General features: G+C 40.8%; 4 protein-coding genes across 4 annotated transcripts; all 4 read right to left on the bottom strand.

Moving 5' to 3' along the window:
• Positions 1–4,045: 4,045 nt before the first annotated feature.
• LOC308460828 (olfactory receptor 14A16-like) lies at positions 4,046–5,059 on the bottom strand (the record flags this gene model as incomplete). Its single annotated transcript, XM_080977363.1, has 1 exon — positions 4,046–5,059. The coding sequence occupies one exon, from the start codon at positions 5,057–5,059 to the stop codon at positions 4,046–4,048; it is 1,014 nt and encodes a 337-aa protein (XP_080833489.1).
• Positions 5,060–9,280: 4,221 nt separating this feature from the next.
• On the bottom strand, positions 9,281–10,171 carry LOC308460827 (olfactory receptor 14A16-like; the record flags this gene model as incomplete). The annotated part of the gene is made up of 1 exon (XM_080977362.1): positions 9,281–10,171. Exon 1 carries the CDS (start codon positions 10,154–10,156, stop codon positions 9,281–9,283), a length of 876 nt encoding a protein of 291 aa, XP_080833488.1. The 5' UTR covers positions 10,157–10,171.
• A 6,901-nt stretch (positions 10,172–17,072) lies between these two features.
• On the bottom strand, positions 17,073–18,180 carry LOC308460826 (olfactory receptor 14A16-like; the record flags this gene model as incomplete). Its single annotated transcript, XM_080977361.1, has 1 exon — positions 17,073–18,180. The coding sequence occupies exon 1, from the start codon at positions 18,048–18,050 to the stop codon at positions 17,073–17,075; it is 978 nt and encodes a 325-aa protein (XP_080833487.1). The 5' UTR covers positions 18,051–18,180.
• Positions 18,181–22,880: 4,700 nt separating this feature from the next.
• LOC308460825 (olfactory receptor 14A16-like) lies at positions 22,881–25,121 on the bottom strand (the record flags this gene model as incomplete). Its single annotated transcript, XM_080977360.1, has 2 exons — positions 25,099–25,121; positions 22,881–23,872 (listed from the first exon to the last, which is right to left on the bottom strand). Exon 2 carries the CDS (start codon positions 23,850–23,852, stop codon positions 22,881–22,883), a length of 972 nt encoding a protein of 323 aa, XP_080833486.1. The 5' UTR covers positions 23,853–23,872; positions 25,099–25,121.
• Positions 25,122–27,094: the final 1,973 nt, after the last annotated feature.

The raw sequence follows: 27,094 nt of genomic DNA, 5'->3' as shown, positions 1-27,094 counted from the left end.
TTCAGGAATTATGTCTACACATAGACAAAGGTATAATAATCTCCAGGGCTTTGCTTTCATTATGGTTTTGTTGTGCACTTCCTGTTGCTGTCCTGCTTGCGTGTCAGGGCCTGAATCTGTGAGAGAAAGGGGAAGAGGTTGTAGGTTTTACAAAGCAGTACAGTGGTGCCTCACAAGATGAAATTAATTTGTTCCGCGAGTTTTTTCGTCTAGCGAATTTTTTGTCTTGCGAAGCACGGTGTCGGAAAAGTTTTGGAAAAGCTTCAAAAATCACCAAAAACCTCAAAAAAGGCTACCACACCGCGTTCTATGAGTTGCTCCTTGAAGTCAAGTCGCAACTTATTAACGGTGTTAAGAAAAAGGAAACAAACTTGCAAGACGTTTTCGTCCTGCGAAGCAAGCCCATAGGGAAATTTGTCTTGCGAAGCAGCTCAAAAACCACAAAACCCTTTCGTCTAGCGAGTTTTTCGTCTTGCGAGGCATTCGTCTTGCGGGGCACCACTGTATTAGCTAGCATGGTGATAGTGTTAGCAGATCTCTATACATATATATCTTTACTTCAAAGTCCAGAAGAACTGTACACCGGAATCTCCGGAATGTAGCCTTATTGGAATTCACCGATTGGGTCAGTGTTGCTCTGGGACAGGAGGAAGGAAGTCAAACAACACCTGAGGTTGATTCAAAGAAAGAGTTTATTCTGCTGTCCGGATAGCAGAAGGCACTTGCGTGATCAAGTCCACAGCAAGTCCAAAGAAATGACCAGTTTCATGCAGTTTATATATCCTCCAGGCACCCTCTCACTCCTCCCCTAGGAGCCCAACCACGTCGGCCTACGTACACAGGTTGACATCACATATGTTCCTGCTCTGGTACTCTCAACCATAAAAGGATCTTCCTTCCTGCACTCCTGACCATAAAAGGATCTTCCTCTTCCTACATCATCTGCGGGAACACGCTCTGGCGCTGTTCCCAGATTGGGTCTGCGCGTCTTTGTGGTCAGCACATAAGATAAAGTTCTGACGTGTCTTCTCTCTGTTCTGTTCTACTACTGGTACAGTGAAGGCCATAGTTGCCGTCACAACTGATAAAGCAGAGGGCTCTGTTCTTGTTATGGATTTACTCAACGGCTTGAGTTTATGCATTTTAGCTAAGGGAAAATAGGGATTTTGGTGCAGTTTAAAAACTGCCTGCACAGTCAGTTTTTGGGTTTTGGAAACCCATTCCTTCAGGAAGAAATATCAACAACCTCAGATATGCAGATGACACAACCATGATGGCAAAAAGTGAGGAGGAATTAAAGAACCTTTTAATGAGGGTGAAAGAGGAGAGCGCAAAATATGGTCTGAAGCTCAACATCAAAAAAACGAAGATCATGGCCACTGGGCCCATCACCTCCTGGCAAATAGAAGGGGAAGAAATGGAGGCAGTGAGAGATTTTACCTTCTTGGGCTCCATGATCACTGCAGATGGTGACAGCAGCCACGAAATTAAAAGACGCCTGCTCCTTGGGAGAAAGGCGATGGCAAACCTAGACAGCATCTTAAAAAGCAGAAACATCACCTTGCCAACAAAGGTCCGTATAGTGAAAGCCATGGTTTTCCCAGTAGTGATGTATGGAAGTGAAAGCTGGACCATAAAGAAGGCTGATCCCCGAAGAATTGATGCTTTTGAATTATGGTGCTGGAGGAGACTCTTGAGAGTCCCATGGACTGCAAGAAGATCAAACGCATCCATTCTTAAGGAAATTAGCCCTGAGTGCTCATTGGAAGGACAGATCATGAAGCTGAGGCTCCAATACTTTGGCCACCTCATGAGAAGAGAAGACTCCCTGGAAAAGACCCTGATGTTGGGAAAGATGGAGGGCACAAGGAGAAGGGGACGACAGAGGACGAGATGGTTGGACAGTGTTTTCGAAGCTACAAACATGAGTCTGACCAAACTGCGGGAGGCAGTGGAAGACAGGAGTGCCTGGCCTGCTCTGGTCCATGGAGTCACGAAGAGTTGGACACGACTAAACGACTAAACAACAAATGTGCATAAACACAAACTCTTTATGTGTATTGGTATTTTCCATTTAAATACAATGTTCACCTTGCTTATTCCTTAAAAGAAATAAGGATACCTCTGTTCAATATGAAGTCTTTTGTGTGGCTTATTGTGTGTCATCTTTCAATAAGTCCCAGAGCATGAAAAGTTTTTAGTCCTAGCAAAAGTTCTGTATTCACATAATATTGTAAATGGGATAGCCTCCATCTGATCTTGGAAGCTGACCCTCAATTCTCTGTTGGCATACAACCAAGGAAGCGGGGGCAATTGGGAGGCCCCCAGCTGGCTCCATCCCACCAGCTGGTGTACCGGACAAACTCCAGTCCTTGGTGCCACATGAATCAGCAGCCCAAACTTCAAAAGCTAGGGCATGCTCTAATCAGCAGAGATAACGCTACGCAACAGAAGTATGTGTGAGCATATTTACAAGCAGTTTATTCAGCATACATCAGGACAAAAGGAAAACATGTCTGATCCCCTTCATGTCCAAAGCAAGCAGCATAAGCAATAGCTATACACAAAACGAAAGTTCCCAGCAAGCTGTGCTGAAGTGTAAACAGGCATGTGACATACAACAATTCCACACGTCTGTTCTTAAGGTGGAACGGAATTATGCCAACATTCTCTGTGTGGAATTACTTCTCCAGTGTAAAACTACGGTCTAATATTTTGTTTCTAAAAGGACTAGGTTTTTGTTTTGTTTTGTTTTGTTGTTTAAGATTCTGATACTTTGTGTCAGTGATCACTGTGTCAGACTCTCTAAACTGAAAATGGGAACTGGATAGCATGACCAATTTTCTGTTTAAAAGATACAACTCTCCTTATTAACAACACTAGAGACTTCAGTTTCCTTACACTTACATGTGGGTTCCAGCTTTATGGTTACTCTTCAAAGGCACAACACTTCATTTTATACATGCATATTCATGTAAGGCACAGCATGTCGTTTCAGGCAGACACTCTTTACACTGAACTTTAAAACCCCAGTCAGCACTTTTCTTCAAACTTCTTCTCAGGATAGACTATTTCCACTTACAATCGGCATTTGTTTCACTGCCCTAGCAACTATCTTACAACCCCTTCTAAGACTTTTAATTCCCCTTCAAGGAATCAAATTTGTTATCCATGTTTAGCTACAGTAGTTCCTAATCCCAATCAGAATAGGTCCTTCTCTCTCCAGGTTGCTGTCTAAATGACGAACAGTCCCTATCTAACTGGCATAAAATCCCAATTTGTTGGACAGCAAAGTTCTGTATTATTTACTCACCAGTTCTTCCAGATTGGTTGATGTTCTAACAATATCTGACTGCTGCTAACTCAAGATCTGTCCACTGCAATCACATTTATCTATTTGTTATTCCATCACACTTCTATATGTTTCTAAGGGAATGGTGAATACCTCTGGTCCCTGATCTGTTCTTGTTTCAGGAGTGATGTAAAATCTACACTGGCGGGTGAGGAGGTGTGTCTCTTTTGTGTTTTCTCCTGAGCTTCCTTTAGATGGCAACATATTTTTGCAAAGAGTTTGTATTATTTCCCATGCATTCTGACACTTCCCTATCACAGGGCAGTGTTTGTATTTCTGACTGCCTCCAACTTTTTGCTGAGATGTTAATTCAGATATGTGCGCATGTGACATTCCAGTAAATCTATGAAATCCAGGCAATGCCAAAAATCATTTCATCTAGGTTCTGTCACTCCTTTGAAAACCTGAATAGTCTGTTAAAATGGCTCTTTGCATGATGTGGGGTGACAGAATAGACAGGAAACATGACCTGTTACTATCTATAAACCAGAGGATTAAGTGCTACTGAGATGTGTTCAGCTTGTTGTAGGCCACTTTGAAAACTATGCAAGTGAACAATGGGGTATAAACTTCAACATACATACATAAATGGATTATCAACATGCCATGTAATCTGACAAGCGAAGGAATGCAAGATGACCATGTGACACAGGGCAGATGTTGAGTCTGCATATATGAATTTATCAGGAAGATTTAACTTGAAATGATGCTATATTCCAGGAACTCCCTTTGATTACACCTTTTCAGAACAAGCCTGGAAAATATATCCAGAGGAGATTTCCTCAAAGCCAACAGTTTTGATAATGCATTTTTTATCTCCTTATTCCTCATGCTGTAGATTATTGGATTGAACATGGGTGGTACAAGACTATACATCACAGTTAATGCAAAGTCTCCATCAGATGGAGTCTTAGAGGGAGGCCTAAGGTAAGCAAAACATGCAGTGAAACAAAATACGGAGAAGACAACAAGGTGAGGTATGCAAGTGGAGAACGCCTTTTTCCTTCCCTCAACAGAAGGGATTTTCAGAACTGCAGTGAAGATGTGCACATAAGTGACAACAATGAAGACAAAACATCCAAACACAAATGTTATACTCACCACTATAGCTCCAATTTCCATTAGGTAGAAGTTTGAGCAAGCAAGTATAAGTAACTGTGGGATCTCACAAAAGAACTGATTGACAATGTTGGAGCAGAAAGGGGTTGCAAAAGTTGCACTTGTGTGCATGACTGCATACAGAAGGCCAGCTACCCACACACCAGCAACCATTTGTTTGCAGGCTGCCATGTTCATCAACATTTCATATTGTAATGGATTGCAAATGGCAACATAGCGATCATATGCCATGACTGTTAGAAGGGAAAAATCAGATGATAAAAAGAAAACAAATAAAAGAACTTGAGCAACGCATCCAGTGTAAGAAATGTGTCTGGTATTCATGAGAGAATTCACGATGGATTTGGGGATGGTGACTGAAACAGCCCCTAGGTCCTGGATGGCCAAGTTCATCAGAAAGAAGTACATGGGAGTGTGAAGGTAGTGGTCAAAAGCTACAGCAGAGATGATGAGAAGATTCCCAAATACAGTTGCCAGATACAATGCCAGGAACAGAGAGAAGTGTAGAATCTGCAGTTCTCGTATTGTTGAGAACTCCAGGAGCAGAAATTCAGAGACAGAGGATTCATTACTTATTTTCTCCTTCATTAATATAAATCTTCCTGTCACTGGAAGAAAACAGGAAGATATGTATTGGCTTAAATCCTCTAGTGATAACAAATATTTACTGCTTTGGAGGAGGGTTTTTGGATGTTGAAGGTAAAAGAAAGAAGTGAACAAAAAAGGAGAAACAATTATTTTTTATTCAAATGAGAATTTAGCTTTCAATTCCATATCGATATCATTATTTTAAAAAAGACTACCACTGTTTCAAAACTAGTAGAATGTGGTGTTCACAAGTTCTTGAAGTTGATTGAATTCTAGAGGAGGAACACAGGAGTCCTACTGCCATCATTTCCTTACTTGCTTTGTTTGTGGAAATATGCTGAGGGCAGATGCACCTTGAGAGAATCTCCATATTTACAAAACATATTTTAATATTGTAATTCATGGTCAAAACTGAAGTAACTCTTAAATATAGGGGGATAACTTGCTGCCTATATGATGCAAATTCAAGATCAAGTTTCTTCTCTTAAATTCCAATGTCCATAACAATCTGGGTCATGGACATGTTCAAAGCTTGATTCCTGATATCCCCATTCACTCAGTGAGTCTTTTGCAGGAGTAACTGATAATAGTTCCACAAGACTCACACACTTGGCTCATACTCACCTGCATTCTGTATTCTAGGCCTAATGTTTAGTACTCCTTAGTTAAGATCACACAGGTTTCAACTATTTTTATCTTTGTTATATGTTTTCAACCTTAATGCATGCTGCACACAAACCACATTGTTTTGCATGTAAAATGTATAGGCTCACAGCTGCTTTGCGCTTACCCAGATATTTTGGCTGCCACATTATGTTAAGCCAAGACAAGGTTCTTCAGCTCCCTCCTCACTCACTTGGAGCAGTAATGAAGTTTTTTTCTTGGTTAATATTCATGGTTGGTGAGGAGAGAGCCTAACCACTAGTCTTGGCTTGGATGATAGGCTAAAACCAAACTTTACGGTAGCTTGAGCTGACCATAAAAAGCATCATGGAGGAGCAAAGCTACTGTACTCTTCTCTCCATGAGGTTCAACATTTGTGCAGTCTTCCTAAGATAAAATTTGGTTTAGCATGTCATGGAAGCCAGATCATTGGGTATTCTACGTGAGTCTAAATAAGTTCCAGGAACCACAACAAGCACGTTTTCCCATTCTACACAATACACTATAGAAGTATTGTCTACGTTTAGTCCTCTGAAAACTACCCAGCTATCACAAAAGTTCTAAACATATACCAGTAAATATCTTACTCTTTTCCTTAGTAGAAAGTAGATTTCCAGATGCAATTTCTTCATCACTTCATTTTCATCTGTATTTTAGAAAATCACCCCATCCTTTTGTTCTGTAACATTGAACATATGGGTATACTCTTGCAGAATGAAGCTTTTAACATGGAGTGGAAAATTATAACCTCTCTCTCTCTCTCTCTCTCTCTCTCTCTGTGTGTGTGTGTGTGTGTGTATCTAATGCACTCCTCAGAGTTTGGTCTCAAGAGCCCAACACAAATTAGCCATCGTGTCTCTGGAAACTTGGACTCAGGAATTACACTAAAATAAAAGCAGTGTTTCTAAAGACTTAGCCCCAGGAGTCTAACACAAATAATCAAGGTATGTAAAAAACAAAACAAAACAAAACTTCCAGTTTCTAAACAGCATACTTTCTAATATTTAAAATAATAATATTGCTACATAAGTCTGTCTGGAACCTTCTGGTTTCAACTGGACTTTCTCAGACTCATTTCTTTCTTTCTTTTTAAATAATGTTTTTATTTATTTTCATGGTACCGAAAGTTGTATGACGTATGACTGGCTCAGTGTTCCCCGCTCCTTCTCTCCCCCCCCCCCCCGCTGTGTTTTGGTCAATGCTCTTAATTTCACCCAGGTGTTTATCTTGTGAATTGCCATGAGAGCTTGTGATGAAGGTTGGTTTTTAAATCTAATAAGTAGTTAAATAATAATAATAATAACTCTAAGGAAATACTATAGTATTCCACCAGGGGGGAAAATAGTTGGAAGGGTATCCTTGAAACTACCATTTGCAATGCAGATATGGGGTTTCTCATCTGCTTCTGCTAATATTGGTCTCCAAATATAAATTTGTGGATTTTTTTACATTCAAATACAAGGGCCAGCACCTCTAATTCTATTTGTGTGTGGTTGCTTTTGGGGTTGGTGAGAGGGCTTGTAGCACATACTACTTGTCTCCAGAGTTTCCATATCTATGTAAGATTTAAGGTGTATCACTGTTGACTTTGGTTGCCCTGGGTAAAATATAGTGACTGACATACAAATACATAAATTAACAAGTTAACATTTGGTTGTTGTTGTTGTTGTTGTTGCTGTTTTTTAAAAAATCCATTATAAAAGCAGTTCCTATGCCTACTCTGGAGATAACTATGGACAATTAATAATCAGAATATTGTGTTCAAATCTTTAGACTATCTTAGCATGCCATGTCTACAGAACATGAAGTTCTTTTCATTTATTCATAAAGATTCCATACATTTGAGTACTTCCAGCCTTGATGTATGGAAGTGAGAGCTGGACCATAAAGAAGGCTGATCGCTGAAGAATTGATGCTTTTGAATTATGGTGCTGGAGTAGACTCTTGAGAGTCCCATGGACTGCAAGAAGATCAAATGTATCCATTCTTAAGGAAATCAGCCCTGAGTGCTCACTGGAAGGACAGATCGTGAAGCTGAGGCTCCAATACTTTGGCCACCTCATGAGAAGAGAAGACTCCCTGGAAAAGACCCTGATGCTGGGAAAGATTGAGGGCACAAGGAGAAGGGGACGACAGAGGACGAGATGGTTGGACTGTGTTCTCGAAACTACAAACATGAGTCTGACCAAACTGCGGGAGGCAGTGGAAGACAGGAGTGCCTGGCGTGCTCTGGTCCATGGGGTCATGAAGAGTCGGACACGACTAAATGACTAAACAACAACAAAAACAACAACAGCTTTGTGAGGTCCAAAGGAACTTTGCAAGGAACATGTGCCACTGGTCTTTTTGGCTATAGTATTTAGATTTTATATCGCTCACTTTACCCATTCCTCCAAAAACATAAGGGTACCTTTGTTCAACGTGAATGTTTTTATTTGGCAAATTGTGTGTCATCTTTCAATGAATCCCAGAGCATGACTAGTTTTTTCTCCAAGCAATGGTTCTGTATTTCCATACACTATCACAAATAGGATGGACTCTATCTGTTCTGGGAAGCTGACCCTCGATTTCCTTTGTAGAATTACTTTCCCCATGTGGATCTTAACTCTTACATTTTCCAAAAGGATGTGGTTTTGTTTTTTAAGATTTTGAGAAACTGTGTCAGTGGCCACTGTATCAGATTCCCTTACTAAAGATGGGAGGTGGGAAACATGACCAATTTCCTGGGTTTCTAAAAGATACAACTTTCCCTAGTAACAACACTGGAGACATTTTAACTCTTTGTCAGTAAAAAACAGCCAGGTGTTCTACTTATGGGAAGGATGCCCTGTGTCCACTTATCTGCCACCAAAGGTTCAAAGTAAAGAGGAGGCACTTCTGGAACAAAGATAGAATTTTATAGATTTACATTCATTGAGGATTCAAACTTAATAGTCACTGTCTTAAGGCACAACACTTCATTTTAGAAATGTTACTTGAGTGGGACGCAATAGTTTCAGGCAAAAACTCTTTACACAGAACTTATAAACCCCAGTCAAAACACTAGTTTAAAACTAGTCTCAGGATAGACCTTTTCTAACTAAAATGGATATTCGTGTCACTGCCTAGCAAGAATCTCATAGCCCCTTCTAGGGTTTTTTCCTTAGCCTCAAGGAAGCAATTGGGTAGCCTTCTAAAACTAATCCCAAAATCCAATCAGAACAGGTCCTTCTCATCTGAAGTTCCTAAACAAGGGCTCATCCACATTTTTCCTTTTCCCATGGCTAGAAAACCCACTTTAGCTTTAAATAAAAAGAAATGACAATCCCAGAAAAGCTGATTGCCAGATGAATGCACTGGGTCAGAAAGGGTACACATGCACTATATGACAGACATTCCCTCTTTAAATGTATGATTAACAGGCTATGTGAACAGAGATGCAACATTGTTAATGGTACATCTAAGCTGGAGGAACACAAGATGTCATTGTGACACCTGGCAGATTTTGAGTCTGCATATCAAAATGTTTCTAGAAGCTGTAACTGGTCATGATATCTCCACAGATCCCAATGCTTAGACCTACAGAGAGAAGTGTAATCGTTTCAGTATAAGTCTGGAAAAGATATTAATACAAGAGTGCTTCACACCCAAGAGCTTTGATACAGCATTTTTAATCTCCTTATTTCTCATGCTGTAAATCATTGGATTGAACATGGGTGGTACAATGGTATACATCACAGTTATTGCAAAGTCCCCATTAGATGGAATTTTTGTGGGAGGCCTAAGATAAGCAAATGCTGCTGTGAAACAAAATACGGAGAAGACAACCAGGTGAGGTATGCAAGTGGAGAAGGCCTTTTTCCTTCCCTGAATAGAAGGGAGTTTCACAACCACAGTAAAGATGTGTACATAAGTGACAACAATGAAGACAAAACATCCAGACACAAGTATTACACTCACTACTATAGCTCCAATTTCCATTAGGTTGAAGTTTGAGCAGGCAAGTGTAAGTAACTGTGGAATCTCACAGAAAAACTGATTGACAATGTTGGAGCAGAAAGGGGTTGCAAAAGTTGCACTCGTGTGCATGACTGCATTAAGGATTCCAGCAACCCACACACCAGCAACCATTTGTTTGCAGACTGCCCTGTTCATCACCATTTCATATTGTAATGGATTGCAAATGGCAACATAGCGATCATATGCCATGAGTGTAAGAAGGGCAACATCAGATGATACAAAGAAAAAGAATAAAAGCACTTGAGAAATGCATCCAGCATAAGAAATGTGTCTCATATTCATGAGGGAATTGGCCATCGATTTAGGGATGGTGACAGAAACAGCCCCTAGGTCCTGGATGGCCAAGTTCATCAGAAAGAAGTACATGGGAGTGTGAAGATGGTGGTCAAAAGCTATGGCAGAGATGATGAGAAGATTCCCAAATACAATTACCATGTACAATACCAGGAACAGAGAGAAGTGTAGAATCTGCAGTTCCCGTACAGCTGAAAACTCCAGGAGTAGAAATTCAGAGATAGAGGATTCATTGCCTATCTTTGCATTCATTACTAAAATGACTGGTGCTTCTAGAAGAAAACAGGAAGATAAGCACAGGTTTAAGTCCTTTTCTAATAATCAACATTTGTTATCCAATACTGCTTCAGATATGATTTTTGTGGGATATAGATTTTTTAAAAAGTAGTGAACAAAATAGTGTAATAATAAATCTTCATGTAAAGGAGATGTTAGCTTTCAACTCCATATATGTTAAAATAAATTATTGCTAAGTAGTCTTTTTTTCTTCTGGGAATTATAGGGGTAGAGCTACCCAAAGAGCATTGAAATTTATTCATGTATGCTACTACAATGGCAAGAAAGTTATTTTCCCAAAAATTGAAAGAAAAAGAAGAATCGACAAAAGAAGAATGGATACAAAAACTTATGGACTATGCAGAAGTGGCAAAATGTACTGGAAATATAAGAAATCAAGCTAACAAACATTTTATTAAAGAATGGACTGAGGTAGACGGAGACCTCCAGGTATCCCACCTGGGGGGAGGTGAAGCCAAGCCTGTGGTAATGGTGCCACATAGGGTCCAGGGGGCTGCACATGACCACACAAAGGGCGCCCCCATGTGGGGAGCGGTCATTACTGAATATTTATGAACAAATTGTTGTACTAAGCTGCAGTTTCATAAGAGTATATAATTAAAGTAGATGAATGAAAGAATCCGTTAAGATAATTTAGAATATTCTGGAAATGAAAATAAACATAAAAATTAAGGAACCACGGAATGTGTCGAGTTTTGAAATGATAAAATAATTGTAAAACTATTGAAATGTATATAACTGACAACCATAAATAAAAAAAATAAACTACTGCTGTTTCAAAACTAGTAGATGGTGCTGCTCACAAACTGAATCATCTTAAAGGATGGTCCTGGTTGCAGGCAGGCCCACAACACAGTTCCCCCACCCCTGGTATGGGGGGAGTGATGCCCTTTACGCCAGAGTGGCATCACGATCACCCCAGGCCTCTTTTGGCCAATTGCGATTGAGTGGGGTGGATGCTGCCACTTCTGTAGTTCTATGTCCATCTTTGGCATATTTTCTGTCTATGTGGAAGTCTGCAGAAACAATGTGGAGAGGGGAGATGCCTCTTGCCATCATCTCCATATTTACAACACACATTTTGATAATTACTTAGAATTACAGTAATACTTAAATATAGGATGATTAGGTGCCCATATAATGGAGACTAAAATTTGTGGGTTTTGTGTTAATTTCCAGTGCAATGCCCATCACAACTTGAGTGTACAATACCTTAACAGCTTGTTTCCTAACATCCCTGTTTGATCAGTGAGGTATTTGACTGAATCACTGGTAGTGATTCCACATGGCTCAGACACAGAGCACATACTTCCCAGGAGGCATGTATTCAGTATTCTGGGCTCAATGCTTTGCAATTCCTTCCTAGTTGAGACCACAGAGGTTTCAGGTGTTTTAATGTTTGTTGTATGTTTTTAACCTTAATGTGCGCTGTGGACAGACCACAGTCTTATAAATGTACAAATGTATAGACTCTTGGAGAGAAGCTTACAGCTGCTTTGCTGCTCCCCAGATCTTTTTGCTGCCACACTATGACAAGACAAGATAAGACAAGCAAAGTGCTAAAACTCTCTCCTAACTCACTAGGAGCTGCAGTGAAGGTTTGTTCTTGGTTGCAGCTCATGGTTGGTGAGGAGAGAGGCTAACCACTAGTCTTGGTTTGGATGGTGTGCAAGTCAAAACCTGGAGTAGCCTAAGATGAAAGCAAAAAGGAGCACAGCAAAGCTCCTGTAATCTTCTTTCCAGGGCATTGCACATTTGTGAAGTCTCACTAAGTTAAGATTTGGCTTAGGTTATCATGGAAACCAGGTATCTGGGTTTTCTATGTGCAGTCTATATAGGTTTCAGGAGAGACCACATAACAAGCAGGATTTCACATTCTACATAATACACAATAGTTGATTTAACCCTCCAAAAACTACACAAAAGCTACACAGGTATCACTAAAGTTATAAAAATAGAAACATCTCACTCTTTTCCTTTAAATAAATTTCCAGATGAAATTTCTTTATCACTTTAAGATGTTCTGTATTCTTCTAGCCACCCATGGATCTTTTTTTTATTTTTATTTTAATCTCTTCCTCCTTTTCTTCTGAGGCAGTGAAAATGTTTCTATACTCTTGCAGAATGAAGAGTTTACCATGGGGTGGAAATTTATTACTATTGTTACAGTTATGTTCCTAGGAGTTTGGTCTCAAGAGCCTCAATCAAATCAGCAATTGTGTTCCTTGTTGGTTGGACTCAGGAGCCCCACAAAAAGCAGCAGGAGTGTTTGTTAAGCCTTGGTCCCAGGTGTCCAACACAAATCCATCAAAGTATGTAAACTTCCACCTTAAACATTGCTCATGAAAATATTTAAGCTAGAATAAACCACAGACACTTAGATTTATTTATGTTCCTGTTTCTAAAAAAACTACCATATAATTTAATACTAATAATAGTGATGATGTTAATGCCATATAAGTCTTTCTGGAACCTTCTTGTTTCAACTGGACCTTCTGAGACTCATTTCTGATAGTTGTGTGAGGTATAACTAGCTCAGTGTTCCCCGTGTACAGTAATTTCCCCTTACCCACTGTGTTCTCCCATTTAGGATATCTGTTCCATAATATCATTTTTGTCTCAGTATCTTATGTATCTGGGACTGGACACCTTGTGTTAAATCAGAGTTAAGGTGTTAACATGCATGGTGGCCTGGTCCTGAGTTTTCTATGAAACAAGAGCTCATCAAGGGAGCTTCCCTGCTCTAAGGATGTGGCCCTGTAATTGTGTGTCAATGCCCCTAAGGCACCCCCAAGAGAAATAAAGACACAAGGACACAGCATTTTAGGTTAATGTTAGTTTAGGCCACAACTTTATTGGTTACAGAATGTGAGTGGTATTGGCTTAGGCATTGGCAACAACAGACTACACTCCTGCCTGCCTTGCAGGAAGTCTGTAAGGGTAAACCACCAGTAGGGGGAGCCCTGCTGATGCAGATCAACTTGAGCATCTCCTGGATTCCTGAAGGGATCTTGGCATGGCCCTAGCCGCTCCACAGGCTTTGGATGAGATCCATATCCCCAGATTCCTTTAACGAAATACCCTTAAGCATGGAGGGGTAGGTGATGGCTGCACCTTTCCTCCCCCACACAACACTATTCCAATGCCTAAGCACCACGTGAGCCCAAAGCTCACCACCAATACCTTCACACCTGCAACCAACCTCTTATGCCTTTGATAATATCGGCCAACCAAACATTAATTTTGTGATGCCAAATAAGGATCTGTTTTGAGTCCAAGTTCTGTCCATCCGTCTGTGTCCCCCCCCCCCCGCAAATACTTTATAATCTTTACTTCACTTTCTGCCTGTCCGCTAGAGTGGGACTTTTTGAGACTAGAAGTAACATGAAAAAATTTCTTAAGTACCTGTGATGCAAACTTACGGCCCATGCCTGGGGGGGGGGGGGGGATAGCTCTCAAGTGTGACTATTTCAGAATTCTTTTGGTTGAGTTAGCACAATGGTTATTTCTCTTTTTTTTTTATAATGATATTTATTAAAGTTTCACAAAATTATACAAAACAAAGAAAAAAGTATAAAGTACAGCAAAAAAGTAGAAAATAAGAAAAAACATACAAAATAAAACAGTTAAAAACACAATAATGTTCCATAACCTATCTTCCTTACTCTTATTTCCCCGGACCTCCTCATACCTCCCTTCTTTGTATTCCAGTTCCATTTGTTGGTTCAGCAAATCCTTACCATTAATCTTTTACCCAATTGTTAACCTTTTTTTTTTCCCCATATCTCTTAAAGCATTACAGCTAAAAACCTCTTAGTTTCTATCCAACATCCTTCTAAAGTTCCTTAATTTTGCAATATTTCTGTAAATAGTCCTTAAATTTTTTCCAGTCTTCTTTCACCGATTCTTCTCCCTGGTCTCAGATTCTGCCGGTCATTACAATGGTTATTTCTCCAAGCACATTAAAACTTAACTGGATTCCCTGTAAAAATACTTCAGCTAGAACAAATCATAGACACTTAGCTTGGCAAGTATGTGAAGATATTTACTCACAGAGTTTCAAACCTTACAGCAAGCAAGTCTCTATCCATTGGCAGTACAAAAATTAAAGAAGTAAAAGTGATCTCAAAAAGTGACTCGGAAATAAAAGAGCTTCATTTCCTTGCAAAAAGGAACATGCAATCTTTTGGTTGCATGTTAAGATTCCCAGGAGTTTCCCAATAATAAAGAAATAATTGACAAGGAATTTAGTTTTAGGTTATTGGCAAAATTTTGGCCACAATTAAATTGATTACAGATAGTGAGTGGTTTGTTTAGGCGTTGGTTCCTGACTAGCTGCACCTGACCTCAGCAGGATAACACTGACGACTGGGCCCCACCATATAGTCAGTACAGGTAAACACCATGGGGGAGCATTGGTATGGTCACGTGACTCAAGTTCACCCCAAAATGCTCCCAGGGACCCTTGCGTGGCCCTACCCCCCAAAAGGTGTCGACAAAAGCATGGCGAGTCCCTGGATTCCTTTAACGGAATACCTGTTGCGCATTGGAGGGTCCAGGTTATCTGACCTCCCCTCCAGACCACCTTGAACCAATGCCTAACCGCCACAAAAGCACCTGCGCTCACCGCCAAAAATTACTCACACCTGCAACCAAACATTTAACCCCGCTGACACTTTAGTCAGCCAAACATCATTGCATGGACAGGCAGAGTCCCCCAAACCCTGGGTGGCCCCCTTGTGGAATAACGACTCAAGACAACGTGCTATGGGATTAAAATTGGCCACAACTTTATTATGTTTCAGTTATGGGTAGACCTTGGCTCAGGCATTGGGCGTTTATCCCTCCCAGTCCCCTGCCGGGGATATGGGAAACATCAGGGTTGTGGGGGGAGGGGAGATGGGCTGGCTCTGGAGAACATAGGTTCAATCAGAGAGAGCCCGCCCCTGTTAAGCTGCCATCGCAGGGGAGAGCAATGACAACCTCTAGGCATACGGCTAAAGCCTCCCCCCAAACAACCCCTTTAACAGGGAACCCTGGGATCGCCGCCACAAAGAGGGTCACCGCTGCACCCCCCCCCATTTAGGGAAGATAGATTAAAGGATTCCACCCAAGGCCTGATACCGCCAAGTTTGTGACTTTTGCTACGGGAAAGGCAAACCTGCCAATGCAGGAGAATTCTTTCCAGCCCTCAACAGCAACCTTGACGTTGCAGTGCCCGCGTACCTGTGGAGAAAAGATTAACCTGCAGAAGAAGTCTTAACTGAGGATGGGTAGGGTGGGAGAAGTTCTGGAGCCAACTGACGATTCCCAGGTAAGATCCTCCCCCTATTGTGTGGGCAGGTAGTCCCTCCCTGTACCTGGCCTGATCACCTTGGCAACGCCTCCCCAGGCAGGATTGGGCAACTGGCTGAGGTAGGCGGAGACCTCCAGGTATCCCACCTGGAAAAGGCAAAGCCAAGCCTGTGCTAATGGTGCCGCATAGGGTCCAGGGGGTTGTGCACGACCACGCAAAGGGTGCCTCCCATTTAATGAGGTGAGTGGTCATTTCCAGAATCAGAAAGATGTACTCCATCTGACCTGTACAAAACCCCATCTTTGAAGGAAATGCCTGCATGGCGGATAACCACACCTCCCAAGGCTAGGACCTTCTTGGCCACTGCACCATCCACGCACTTTCTGGCCTTCTCGGTGGCAGCTGGGCAGTGGCTGCCGTGTCACACATGTCACTGAAGCAATTGCAACCAAAATATTTTGAGTTCAGGGAGAGCTGCCATCAACTCATCCAAGTCCTCTTGCACACGGGAACGCAAACTTATGCTGAGGGAAGACGGCAAACCTTTTTGTGCAGCTGCACCACCAACGCTGGGGGAAGACCTTCACAGGTCACACTTGACCACACCAAAGGGAGGAACTCCTCCCAAAGCATTCCCTATCTGGACATCCAGGATACGTTCACATGGGCAGGAAGGCCAAGATGGCACCCCAGTCCAGACTCGTCAGCGCGCTTGCTCCAACACAATTTCCCCAACTCTCAGTACACCAAAACTGCAAGGGAATACTGAAAGGAGTCTCGCCTCAATCTTTAACCAGAGACAAGTCTTAACTTGTTGCGGATACTGCATAGAAGGTCAAAATTGACCGGTTAGCTGCCCACTGTCCTGTGAGGTTGGAGCCTATTCCCACCTTCCAAGGCCCTGTGCACGACAAACTTTTCACAAAGGTCTCTGGAAAAGAAAGCTTTATTATAACAGAAATTGCAGTGGACTGAAATCTGATAGTTTTCAGCATGTCCGATCTGCAGCAGGTGGGCCAACACTATGAACTGTGCTCAGAAACGTACTGGGAGGCAATGTAGGTCTTTCAAGACCAGTGTTGTCATTTCATCTAGGTGCTGTCACTCCTCTGAAAACCTGAATAGTCTGTTAAAATGGCTCTTTGCATGATGTGGGGTGACAGAGTAGACAGGAAACATGACCTGTTACTATCCATAAACCAGAGGATTAAGTGCTACTGAGATGTGTTCAGCCTGTTATAGGCCACTTTGAAAACCATGCAAGTGAACAATGGGGTATAAACTTAAACATACATACATAAATGTATTATCAACATGCCATGAGATCTGACAAGCAAAAGTGTGATAGAGCTGAGCTGAAGGAATGCAAGATGACCCTTTGAAACAAGGCAGATGTTGAGTTTGAATATCTGAATCTATTAGGAAAATTTAACTTGAAATGATGCTGTGTTCCAGGAGCGCCCTTTAATTATACCTTTTCAAAACAAGCCTGGAAGATATATACAGAGAAGATTTCCTCAAACCCAACAGTTTTGATAATGCATTTTTTATCTCCTTATTTCTCATGCTATAGATTATTGGATTGAACATGGGTGGTACAAGACTATACATCACAGTTAATGCAAAGTCCCCATCAGATGGAGTCTTAGAGGGAGGCCTAAGGTAAGCAAAACATGCAGTGAAACAAAATACAGAGAAGACAACAAGGTGAGGTATGCAAGTGGAGAACGCCTTTTTCCTTCCCTGTACAGAAGGGATTTTCAGAACTGCAGTAAAGATGTGCACATAAGTGACAACAATGAAGACAAAACATCCAAACACAACTATTATACTCACCACTATAGCTCCAATTTCCATTAGGTAGAAATTTGAGCAGGCAAGTGTAAGTAACTGTGGAATCTCACAAAAGAACTGATTGACAATGTTGGAGCAGAAAGGGGTTGCAAAAGTTGCACTTGTGTGCATGACTGCATACAGAAGGCCAGCGACCCACACACCAGCAACCATTTGTTTGCAGGCTGCCTTGTTCATCAACATTTCATATTGTAATGGATTGCAAATGGCAACATAACGATCATATGCCATGACTGTAAGAAGGAAAATATCAGATGATAAGAAGAAAAGAAACAAAAGAACTTGAGCAACGCATCCAGTGTAAGAAATGTGTCTGGTATTCATGAGAGAATTCACGATGGATTTGGGGATGGTGACTGAAACAGCCCCTAGGTCCTGGATGGCCAAGTTCATCAGAAAGAAGTACATGGGAGTGTGAAGGTTGTGGTCAAAAGCTACAGCAGAGATGATGAGAAGATTCCCAAATACAGTTGCCAGATACAATGCCAGGAACAGAGAGAAGTGTAGAATCTGCAGTTCTCGTATTGCTGAGAACTCCAGGAGCAGAAATTCAGAAACAGAGGATTCATTACTTATTTTCTCCTTCATTAATAAAAAATTTCCTGTCACTGGAAGAAAACAGAAAGATAAACATTGGTTTAAGTCCTCTTGTGATAACAAATATTTACTACATTGGAAGAGGGTTTTTGGATGTTGAAGGTAAAAGAAGTGAACAAAAAAGGAGAAACAAATATTTATTTAAATGAGAACATAGCCTTCAACTCCATATAGATAATATATCATTATTTTAAAATAAACTTCCCACTTTTTCAAAACTAGTAGATGTTCTCAAGCTCTTGAAGTTTAATGCTGCCACTGCTAGAGGAGGAACACAGGAGTCCTACTGCCATCATTGCCATACTTGCTTAGTATATGGCAATATGCAGAGGACAGATGTACCTTGAGAGAATTCCCATATTTACAAAAGGTATTTTGATATTGTAATTCAGCATCAAAACTCAAGTAACTCTCAAATATAAGGGGACTTGCTGCCTATATGATGCAGATTCAAAAGCAAGTTTATTCTATTAAATGCAATGTCCATAACAATCTGGGTCATGGACATGTTAAAAGCTTGATTCCTAATATCCCTGTTCTTTCAGTGAGATCTTTGGCAAGAGTCACTGATAATAGTTCTACATGTCTCACACACTTGGCACATACTCACCTATATTCTAAATTCTAGGCCTAATGTTTAGCTCTCCCTGCTAGTTAAGATCACACAGGTTTCAACTGTACTTATCTTTGTTATATGTTTTTAACCTTAATGCATGCTGTGCACAAACCACATTGTTTTGCATGTAAAATGTATAGGTTCAAAGCTGCTTTGCTCTTCCCCAGACCTTTTTGCTACCTCATTATGCTAAGACAAGAAAAGGTGCTTCAGCTCTCTCCTCACTCACTTGGAGCTGCAGTGAAGGTTTGTTCTTGGTTGAAGTTCATGGTTGGTGAGGAGAGAGGCTAACCGCTAGGTTTTTTTTTTTATGACATGCTGAAACAAAACTTGGTGCAGCTTGAGCTGACAGTAAAAAGGATCATGGAGGAGTATAGCTACTGTGCTTTCCTCTCCATGATGTTCAACATTTTGCAGTCTTCCCAAGATAATATTTGGTTTAGTATGTCATGGAAACCAGGTCATTGGGTATTCTATGCAAGTCTCAATAAGTTCCAGGAGAGACCACAACAAGCAGGTTTCCTGATTCTACACAATACACTATAGAAATATTGTCTGTTTACTCCTCTGAAAACTACACAGGTATCACTAAAGTTATAAACTTATAAATATCTTACTTTTTTCCTTAATAGAAAGTTGATTTCCAGATGCAATTTCTTCATCACTTTATTTTCATCTTTTTAAATAATAATAATAATCATCCCATCCTTTTCTTCTGGAACAGTGAACCTATCTGTATACTCATGCAGAATGAAGCTTTTACCATGGGGTGGAAAATTATAACATGTGTACACAAACCCACACACACACACACACACAAACCCACACACACTCCTCAGAGTTTGGTCTCAAGAGCCTAACACAAATGATCAATTGTGTCCCTGGAAGCTTGGACTCAGGAGTCCCACAAAAATTAAAGCAGTGTTTCTAAAGACTTGGCCACATGATTCTAACGCAAATAATCAAGGTATTTAAATAGAAAGAAAGAAACAACTTCCTGTTTCGAAATAGCACACTACATAACATTTAAAATAATAATAATGCTATATAAGTCTCTCTAGAACCTTCTAGAATCAGGTAGGTAGCCGTGTTGGTCTGCCATGGTGGAAATAAATAAATAAATCTTGAAAAGATTATTAAAAAAACTATTCCAAAAAAATCCTTTAAAAGAATCAAGTTCTTTAAAAAAACGTCCTAAAACAGTCTTTAAAAGAATCCTTCCAAAAAAATTTATTATTATTTTTTTTAAATTGTCCAGTAGCAGCTTAGAGACCAACTAAGTTATTCTGGGTATAAGCTTTCGTGTGCATGCACACTTCTTCAGATACTCTGAAACAGAAGTCACCAGACCCTTATATATAGTGGGAGGGTGGGGAGGAGTATTTCTCAGAAGGGTGGTGGGAATGGGTGCTTGGCTGATGGAACCTTCTGGTTTCAACTGGACTTTCTTACACTCATTTCTTTCTTTCTTTTTTGAATAACGTTTTTATTTAGTTTCATGATACAGAGTTGTGTGACGTACGACTGGCTCAGTATTCCCCGCTCCATTTCCCCCCTCTGCTGTGTTCCTCCCACTTCTGCCATTCTTTCTTCTCCTTTTCGATCTCCAGAAGAGTTGCTGTCTGTTGCATTGCAATACTTGCCTATCTGAGGTCACCTTTAGTTGTCAAGCGATCAGTGATATTATTTTTGTCTCAATCTCTTATGTAACTGAGACTGAACACCTTGTGTTACGTCAGAGTTAAGGTGTTTCGCACATTGTAGTCTGGTCCTGACTTTTCCATGAAACAGAAGCTCAGCAGGGGATCTTCCCTTTTCTAGTGATGTGACCTTGTAATTTAGTAATGCCAAATAAGAACCTGTGTTAGTCATAGGCTTTTTTTCAGCAAATCCTTTGCAATTTTTACTTTGATTTATGCCAGCCCACTAGACTAAAGCCTCTGTATGTGGGACTAGAGGTAACATTGAAAATATATATATAGTAAACTTCTTAAATATTTGTGATGCAATCTGAGGGTCATTATCATTCCTGAAAATCTGAGGTAACCATGCGTGGGAAAAGATAGCTCTCAAGTGCTATTCTCAATTGTGACTATTTTTGTGTAATTTTGTTGCAGAAAGAGGTTTGGAAGGGAGATTCTTCAACCTCTCATAGTAGAGTTGATACAATTGTGATTTCTCCAAGCACATTAAAACTTAGTTGGATTTACATCTGCCGCCCTCCACCTTTAAACAAACATTTCCCCTGAAAATACTTCAGCTATAATAAATGATAGACACTTTAGCTTAGCAAGTAGGTGAAGATATCTACTCACATAGTTTCAAAAGTTGCAGCAGGTAAATCTCCATCCATTGGAAGTAAATCAAACAAAACTAAACAAAACAAAGAAGTAAAATGTTCTAAATGACTTAAAAGGAAAAGAGCTTGGTTTCGTTACAGAAAGGAAGATGCAATCTTTGAGTTAGCAAAGATGCAGGCTGTAAAATCACATTTTGGGAAGATTCAGTTCACTTGGGCTCTTTTGTAGCTGGGAGCCATGCTACAACTGCAGCTTATTCCAGGAAGCAGCAGAGTGGAGGGACAGAGACTGCTTGGAGTCTGCTAACTCCACCTACCTAGCAACTTGATCTCTGTTGGATCTAGGAAGCTTTGGATCTAGGAATTCTTTGTGTGGAATTACTTCCCCATTGTGAACTTCCTGTCCTCTATTTTGTTTTCTAAAAGGACAAGGCTTTTTATTTTATTTTTAAGATTTTTAAAGATTGTGCCAGTGATCTCTGTGTCAGAGTCCCTCACCAAAGATCAGAGCTGGACAACATGATTCATTTTCTAGGTGTTTAAACAATTCAACTCTCCCAAGTAACAGTTTTAAATCTTTGTGGTAATGTGTGTTTATTTAAACTGCAGCCAGGTGTTCTACCTACAGGTATGTGAGGGATGCCCTGTGTCCACTTATTGCCAACCCAGAGGTCAAAGTAGTGAGAGGAAGAAAAATAAACTTTTAATGTATTTAAACTCATTGTGGGTTCCAGTTTAATGATAACTCTTTTAAGGCACAACACTTCATTTTAGACATGCTTATTTATGTGAGGCACGATATCTGGTTTCAAGCAGACACTATTTACAGAGAACTTTAAAACCCCAGTCAGCATTCTTACTGAAACCTCTTCTCGGGTTAGACAGTTTTCACCTATAATTGGCATTTGCCATAGCAAAAATCTCACAGCCCCTTCTAGGATTTTTATTTCCCCCTCAGGGAATCAAATTGGTAATCCCTGTTTAACTAATTCCTAATCCCAATCAAGGCATGTCCATGTCTCCCTAGGTTCTTATCTAAATGACACACAATCCCTATCTAGACAATATGCAATCCTTCTATCTGTTTAACTGTCAAATTCTGCATTTGTGACTCCAGATTGGCTTTTGTTCTAAACAACTCTGACTAGTTGCTGACTCAAGGTCTGTCCATCACAATCACATTTACCTGTGCTCCTGTGTCCAGCTCTTATACCCTCACATTTGTCTCTAAGGGAGTGGGTCATTCCTTTGCCCCCTGGTCTGTTTTTATTACATTAGTGATGCAAAAGTCTGCCTCTGCGTTGTCCTGTATTTTCTTCTAATCCTGCCTTAGATGGCAACATACTTTTGTAGGTTGTATTTTTGCAAGCACTGTGACACTTCCTTATCAGAGGACGGTGTTTGTTTCTTTGACTGCCTCCAAACTGCATGCACTTCTCTTGTTGAGATGTTAATTCACATTCCAGTAAATCTGTGAATTCCTTCCCCCCCCCCCCCGCCCCAATATGTTCATCTAGGTGTCATCACTTTTGTGAAATCCTGAATACTCTGGTCAAATCACTGTTTGCATGCTGTTGGGGGACAGAGCAGACGAGAAATATGGCCTCTTACTATCCATAAATCAGAGGACTAAGGTCTGCTAAAATGTGTTCAGCCTATTGTAGACCACTTTTAGAATCATGCAACAGATCAGTGGGCTATAAGTAAGTACATAAATGGGTACATCAACAAGGCATGTGATCTGAAAAGCAAAAGCGTGAATGATCCAACTGAGCTGCATAAATGCAAGATGACCATGTGACACAGGGCAGATGTTGAATCTGCATAGCTAAATTTATCTGGAAGCTGTAACTGGCAATGATGATATGTTTCAGGAACTCCCTTAAATTATTCTTACACACAGAGTTCACCTTTTCAGAACAATCCTGGAAGATATACCTAGAGAAGATTGCCTCAAACCCAACAATTTTGATAAAGCATTTTTGATCTCCTTATTTCTCATGCTATAGATTATTGGGTTGAACATGGGTGGTACAAGACTATACATCACAGTTAATGCAAAGTCCAGGTCAGATGGAGTTTTAGAGGGAGGCCTAAGGTAAGCAAAACATCCTGTGAAACAAAATACGGAGAAGACAACAAGGTGGGGTATGCAAGTGGAGAAGGCCTTTTTCCTTCCCTGAACAGAAGGGATTTTCAGAACTGCAGTAAAGATATGCACGTAAGTAACAACAATGTAGACAAAACATCCAAACACAAATGTTATACTCACTACTAAAGCTCCAATTTCTGCTAGGTATAGATTAGAGCAGGCAAGTATAAGTAACTGTGGGATCTCACAGAAAAACTGATTGACGATGTTTGAGCAGAATGGAGTTGCAAAAGTTCCACAAGTGTGCAGAACTGCATAGAGCAGACCAGCAACCCACACACCAGCAATCAATTTTAGACAGGCTACCCTGTTCATCACCATTTCATATTGCAATGGATTGCAAATGGCAACGTATCGGTCATATGCCATGACTGTAAGAAGAGCAAACTCAGATGAGATAAAGAAAACAAATAAGAGGATTTGAGCAACACATCCAGCATAAGATATGTATCTGGTATTCATGAGAGAATTGGCTATGGATTTGGGGATAATGACTGAAATAGCTCCTTGGTCTTGGATGGCCAAGTTCATCAGAAAGAAGTACATAGGAGTATGAAGGCGGCGATCAAATGCTACTGCAGAGACAATGAGAAGATTCCCGAATATAATTGCCAGGTACAATACTAGGAACAGAAGGAAGTATAGAATCTGCATGTCTCGTATTGCTGAGAACTCCAGGAGTAGAAACTCAGACACAGCAGATTTGTTATCTATTTTTGCATTCATAACTAAAATGCTTTCTGCCTCTGAAATAAAACAGAGAGATGAACATTGATTAAATCCTGTTCTGATAACAAATATTTACTAAACTCTATCTTAAAAATGTATCACAGTGGTTTACAAAGCTGTAAAAACATAAATGTTCTATCTCTTTCCTTGCTATACTTTATGCATATGCTAAATGCAGCAGAAACAATCTGCAGAGGTAAGATGTCTCTCTCCATAATCTCCATACTCACAAAACACATTTTTATATTGTAATTCAATATTAGAATTGAAAAACTAGCTCTTAAGTCTCACAAGATAACTTGCTACCCAAATCAAGTTCAAGGTTCTTGTATTAAGTGACTATGTCAATAACAACTTAAGTCCAGGAGAGCTTAGGTGTCTGATTCCTTATATGCCTGTCTTATCACCAAGGTATTTGGCATATTCTCATGGTTCACCCAAATGACTTGTATTGACTGGGCCAAATTTTCAGGAACACCTTCCCAGCTAAGACCAGACAGAATTTAACTGGTTTTTAAATTTATTTTTTTTAAAAAAAATCCCCATTTTTAACCTTAATGCACACTGCACACAGAATATGTTTTTGTCGTTGTTTAGTCATTTAGTCGTGTCTGACTGTTCATGACCCCATGGACCAGAGCACAGCAGACACTCCTGTCTTCCACTGCCTCCCGCAGCTTGGTCAAACTCAAGTTCATAGCTTTGAGAACACTGTCCAACTATCTCGTCTTCTGTTGTCCCCTTCTCCTTGTGCCCTCAATATGTTTTTAAGAATATACAAATGAATGGGCTCCCGGAGAGAAGCTCACAACTGTTCTACTCCTCCTCAAATCTTTTTGCAGCTACACTGTGTTAAATTAAGCCAAGGTGATTAAGCTCTCTCCTCACAAATTAGGATCTGTAATCAAGGTTTGCTCTTGGTTACTGCTGGTGGTTACTGAACAGAGAGCTTAATCACTAGACCTGGTTTGGATGACATGCTAAGGGAAAGCTTGGTATAAGGACCAGGGAGGAGCACAGCTACTGTAGGTGTCTTTCCAGAAGGCTGCACAATTGTGAAACCTCACAAATCTAAGTTTTGTCTTAGCATGTCATGCAAAGCAAGTCATTGTGTATGCTGAGCACAGTATATATAGATATTAGGAGAGAACAACAAACCAGCACGATAGTACTATTGTCTGCATTCAGATCTCAGGAAACTACCCAGGCAATAACTAAAATTATAAAAATGCAAATGCCTTACTCTTTTTCTTAGTAGATAATATATTTCCAGATGCAATTTCATCACTACTTTAGGGTGTTCTGTATTCTTCGATCCACTCAATGAGCTTTGTTAAGAAATCACACTCTCCATTTCTTTCTGAGGCAGTGAAATTGTTTGTCTGCCCTCACATTTGAAAATGTTTGTATACCCTTGCAAAATGACGCCTTTACTATGGGGAACAGAATTATTACTACAGTATTTATGTTCCTGGGAGTTTGATCTCAGGAGCACAACCCAAATTAGCAATTGTGTCCCTGGAAGCTTGTACTGAGTAGTCCAGAAAAAATCAGCAAAGTGTTTCTTGTGACTTGGTCCCAGGAGTGCAACACAAATAACCAATCAAAGTATGTAAATAAATGTTAACAGTCTCGTTTATATTTCTGATAATGGGTCTCTTTAGGTACATGAGACTACATTAGCAAACATGAGCACTAAATTCTTCTTAACCACTAATTTGAATAATTCAGTGATCTGAACCAATAAAAAGTTTAAGATTACAATCATGTCAGGTGTGGCATCATTCAAAGTAATGAATATCATGCTCTTGAGGCTAGTGATCTGTTCCCAGCTAGTGCACTAAATCTAACTGTATACATAAAATGTAGCATATGAAAGACACACACGTTTTTAAAACCATGTATACGTCAGGGACTGGCTGGATGAGGAGGTGGGGACCTCCCGGCCAGGAGCCCCCCCAGGGACGTCAAGGGAGAGGAGCGCTTCGACCCAGGTCCTGGTGCTGGGACAGCTGGGAAAAGGCTGGGGAACAAGCTAGGAGATGATGGAAGCAGGAGGTTGCAGTGATCAGGGGGTGGGGCGGGAGGTCAGAAGAAGGCCCTTCCAGGACAGGGCTGAAGGCTGAGCATCTCAGTGTCAACACAGACACAAACAGGGAGGAATCAGAGAGTACACAGGCCATCCTGCAGCAGTCCTGCTGGCTCTCCTCCTCTCAAACCCAGATCTAGAGAGTCCTATGTGTTGCTGAGCAGCGTACCAGACAGGCCCAGAGCCCAGACAGGATCATCCCCATGTTTCCATCTGTTGGGAAAGGCTCCAGAGTGAGAAGCTAGAGGGGAGAGGTGGAGTCGGAGCTCAGCGTCCAGCAACATCTCAAGCTGAAGGAGTCAAGCCAGGGACACTTCCCTGTTATCTTATGTGAGTCCATTGCATTTCAAGTCTCTAGCCTTTTCTAGGGGCCCAGCACTTTCCTGTCAGCCCTCATGACAGTATATCCTTATGTACAGCCAGGATTGGTTGAAAACTCTAATGAGTACACTCATTTGCCTGCATATACAGAAGGAAGACTCAGGAAGCAGTAATTAATTAGCTGCAGTCTGGTCAGCAGCAGCCTTCAGTGTCAATGAGACAGCCCAAATCGGGTGGCCACACACTGAAGCCAACTCCCTCTTTTTACTTTGCTGCCTCTTACTGGAACAAGATTTATTTTAGGGTTATGCACTGGATTCAGTCAAGGCCCAAGGCCTGAGCAAAACTGGGCTTATTTGGACACTGGACAAGTTGGATTCACATACCCTCCAACATGCCTCTGGTAAAAATAGGGACATTTCTCACTCCCCCTCAACTGACCCTCCTCAACCCCTCTTTTTCGTCTCCCACCCAGCAGAAGAAGGGCAGGCGCCACCACCACTATAACAATGGGACACAACGCACACCATCCTGGAAAAAAAACTCTTAATCCCATTTTTACTCATTTTCTTCTTTGGTAGATTTACAAAAAGAAAATCGCACACCAATAAATAAATTTTAGAAGGGAGCAAATTCAGATGCAGACACACAAAGCATTTTTTAAATCAATCAATCAATCAATCAAGAAAGAAAGACTCCTTGCACTCTGCTGCACTCCCTTTTCCTCCCCACCCAGGGTGGCCCTGCCTTCTGCCTGCATCTCAGAGTTGGCACATCAAGCTAGGTTGGTGCTCAGTGGCAGCAGCTTCTCCTCCTCCTCACCTGCTCT

The sequence above is a fragment of the Podarcis pityusensis genome (genome assembly GCF_964106645.2).
Source record: "Podarcis pityusensis genome assembly, chromosome: 13".
In the NCBI taxonomy this organism is placed as follows: domain Eukaryota; kingdom Metazoa; phylum Chordata; class Lepidosauria; order Squamata; family Lacertidae; genus Podarcis; species Podarcis pityusensis.
This window is presented reverse-complemented; position numbering and strand designations above follow the sequence as displayed.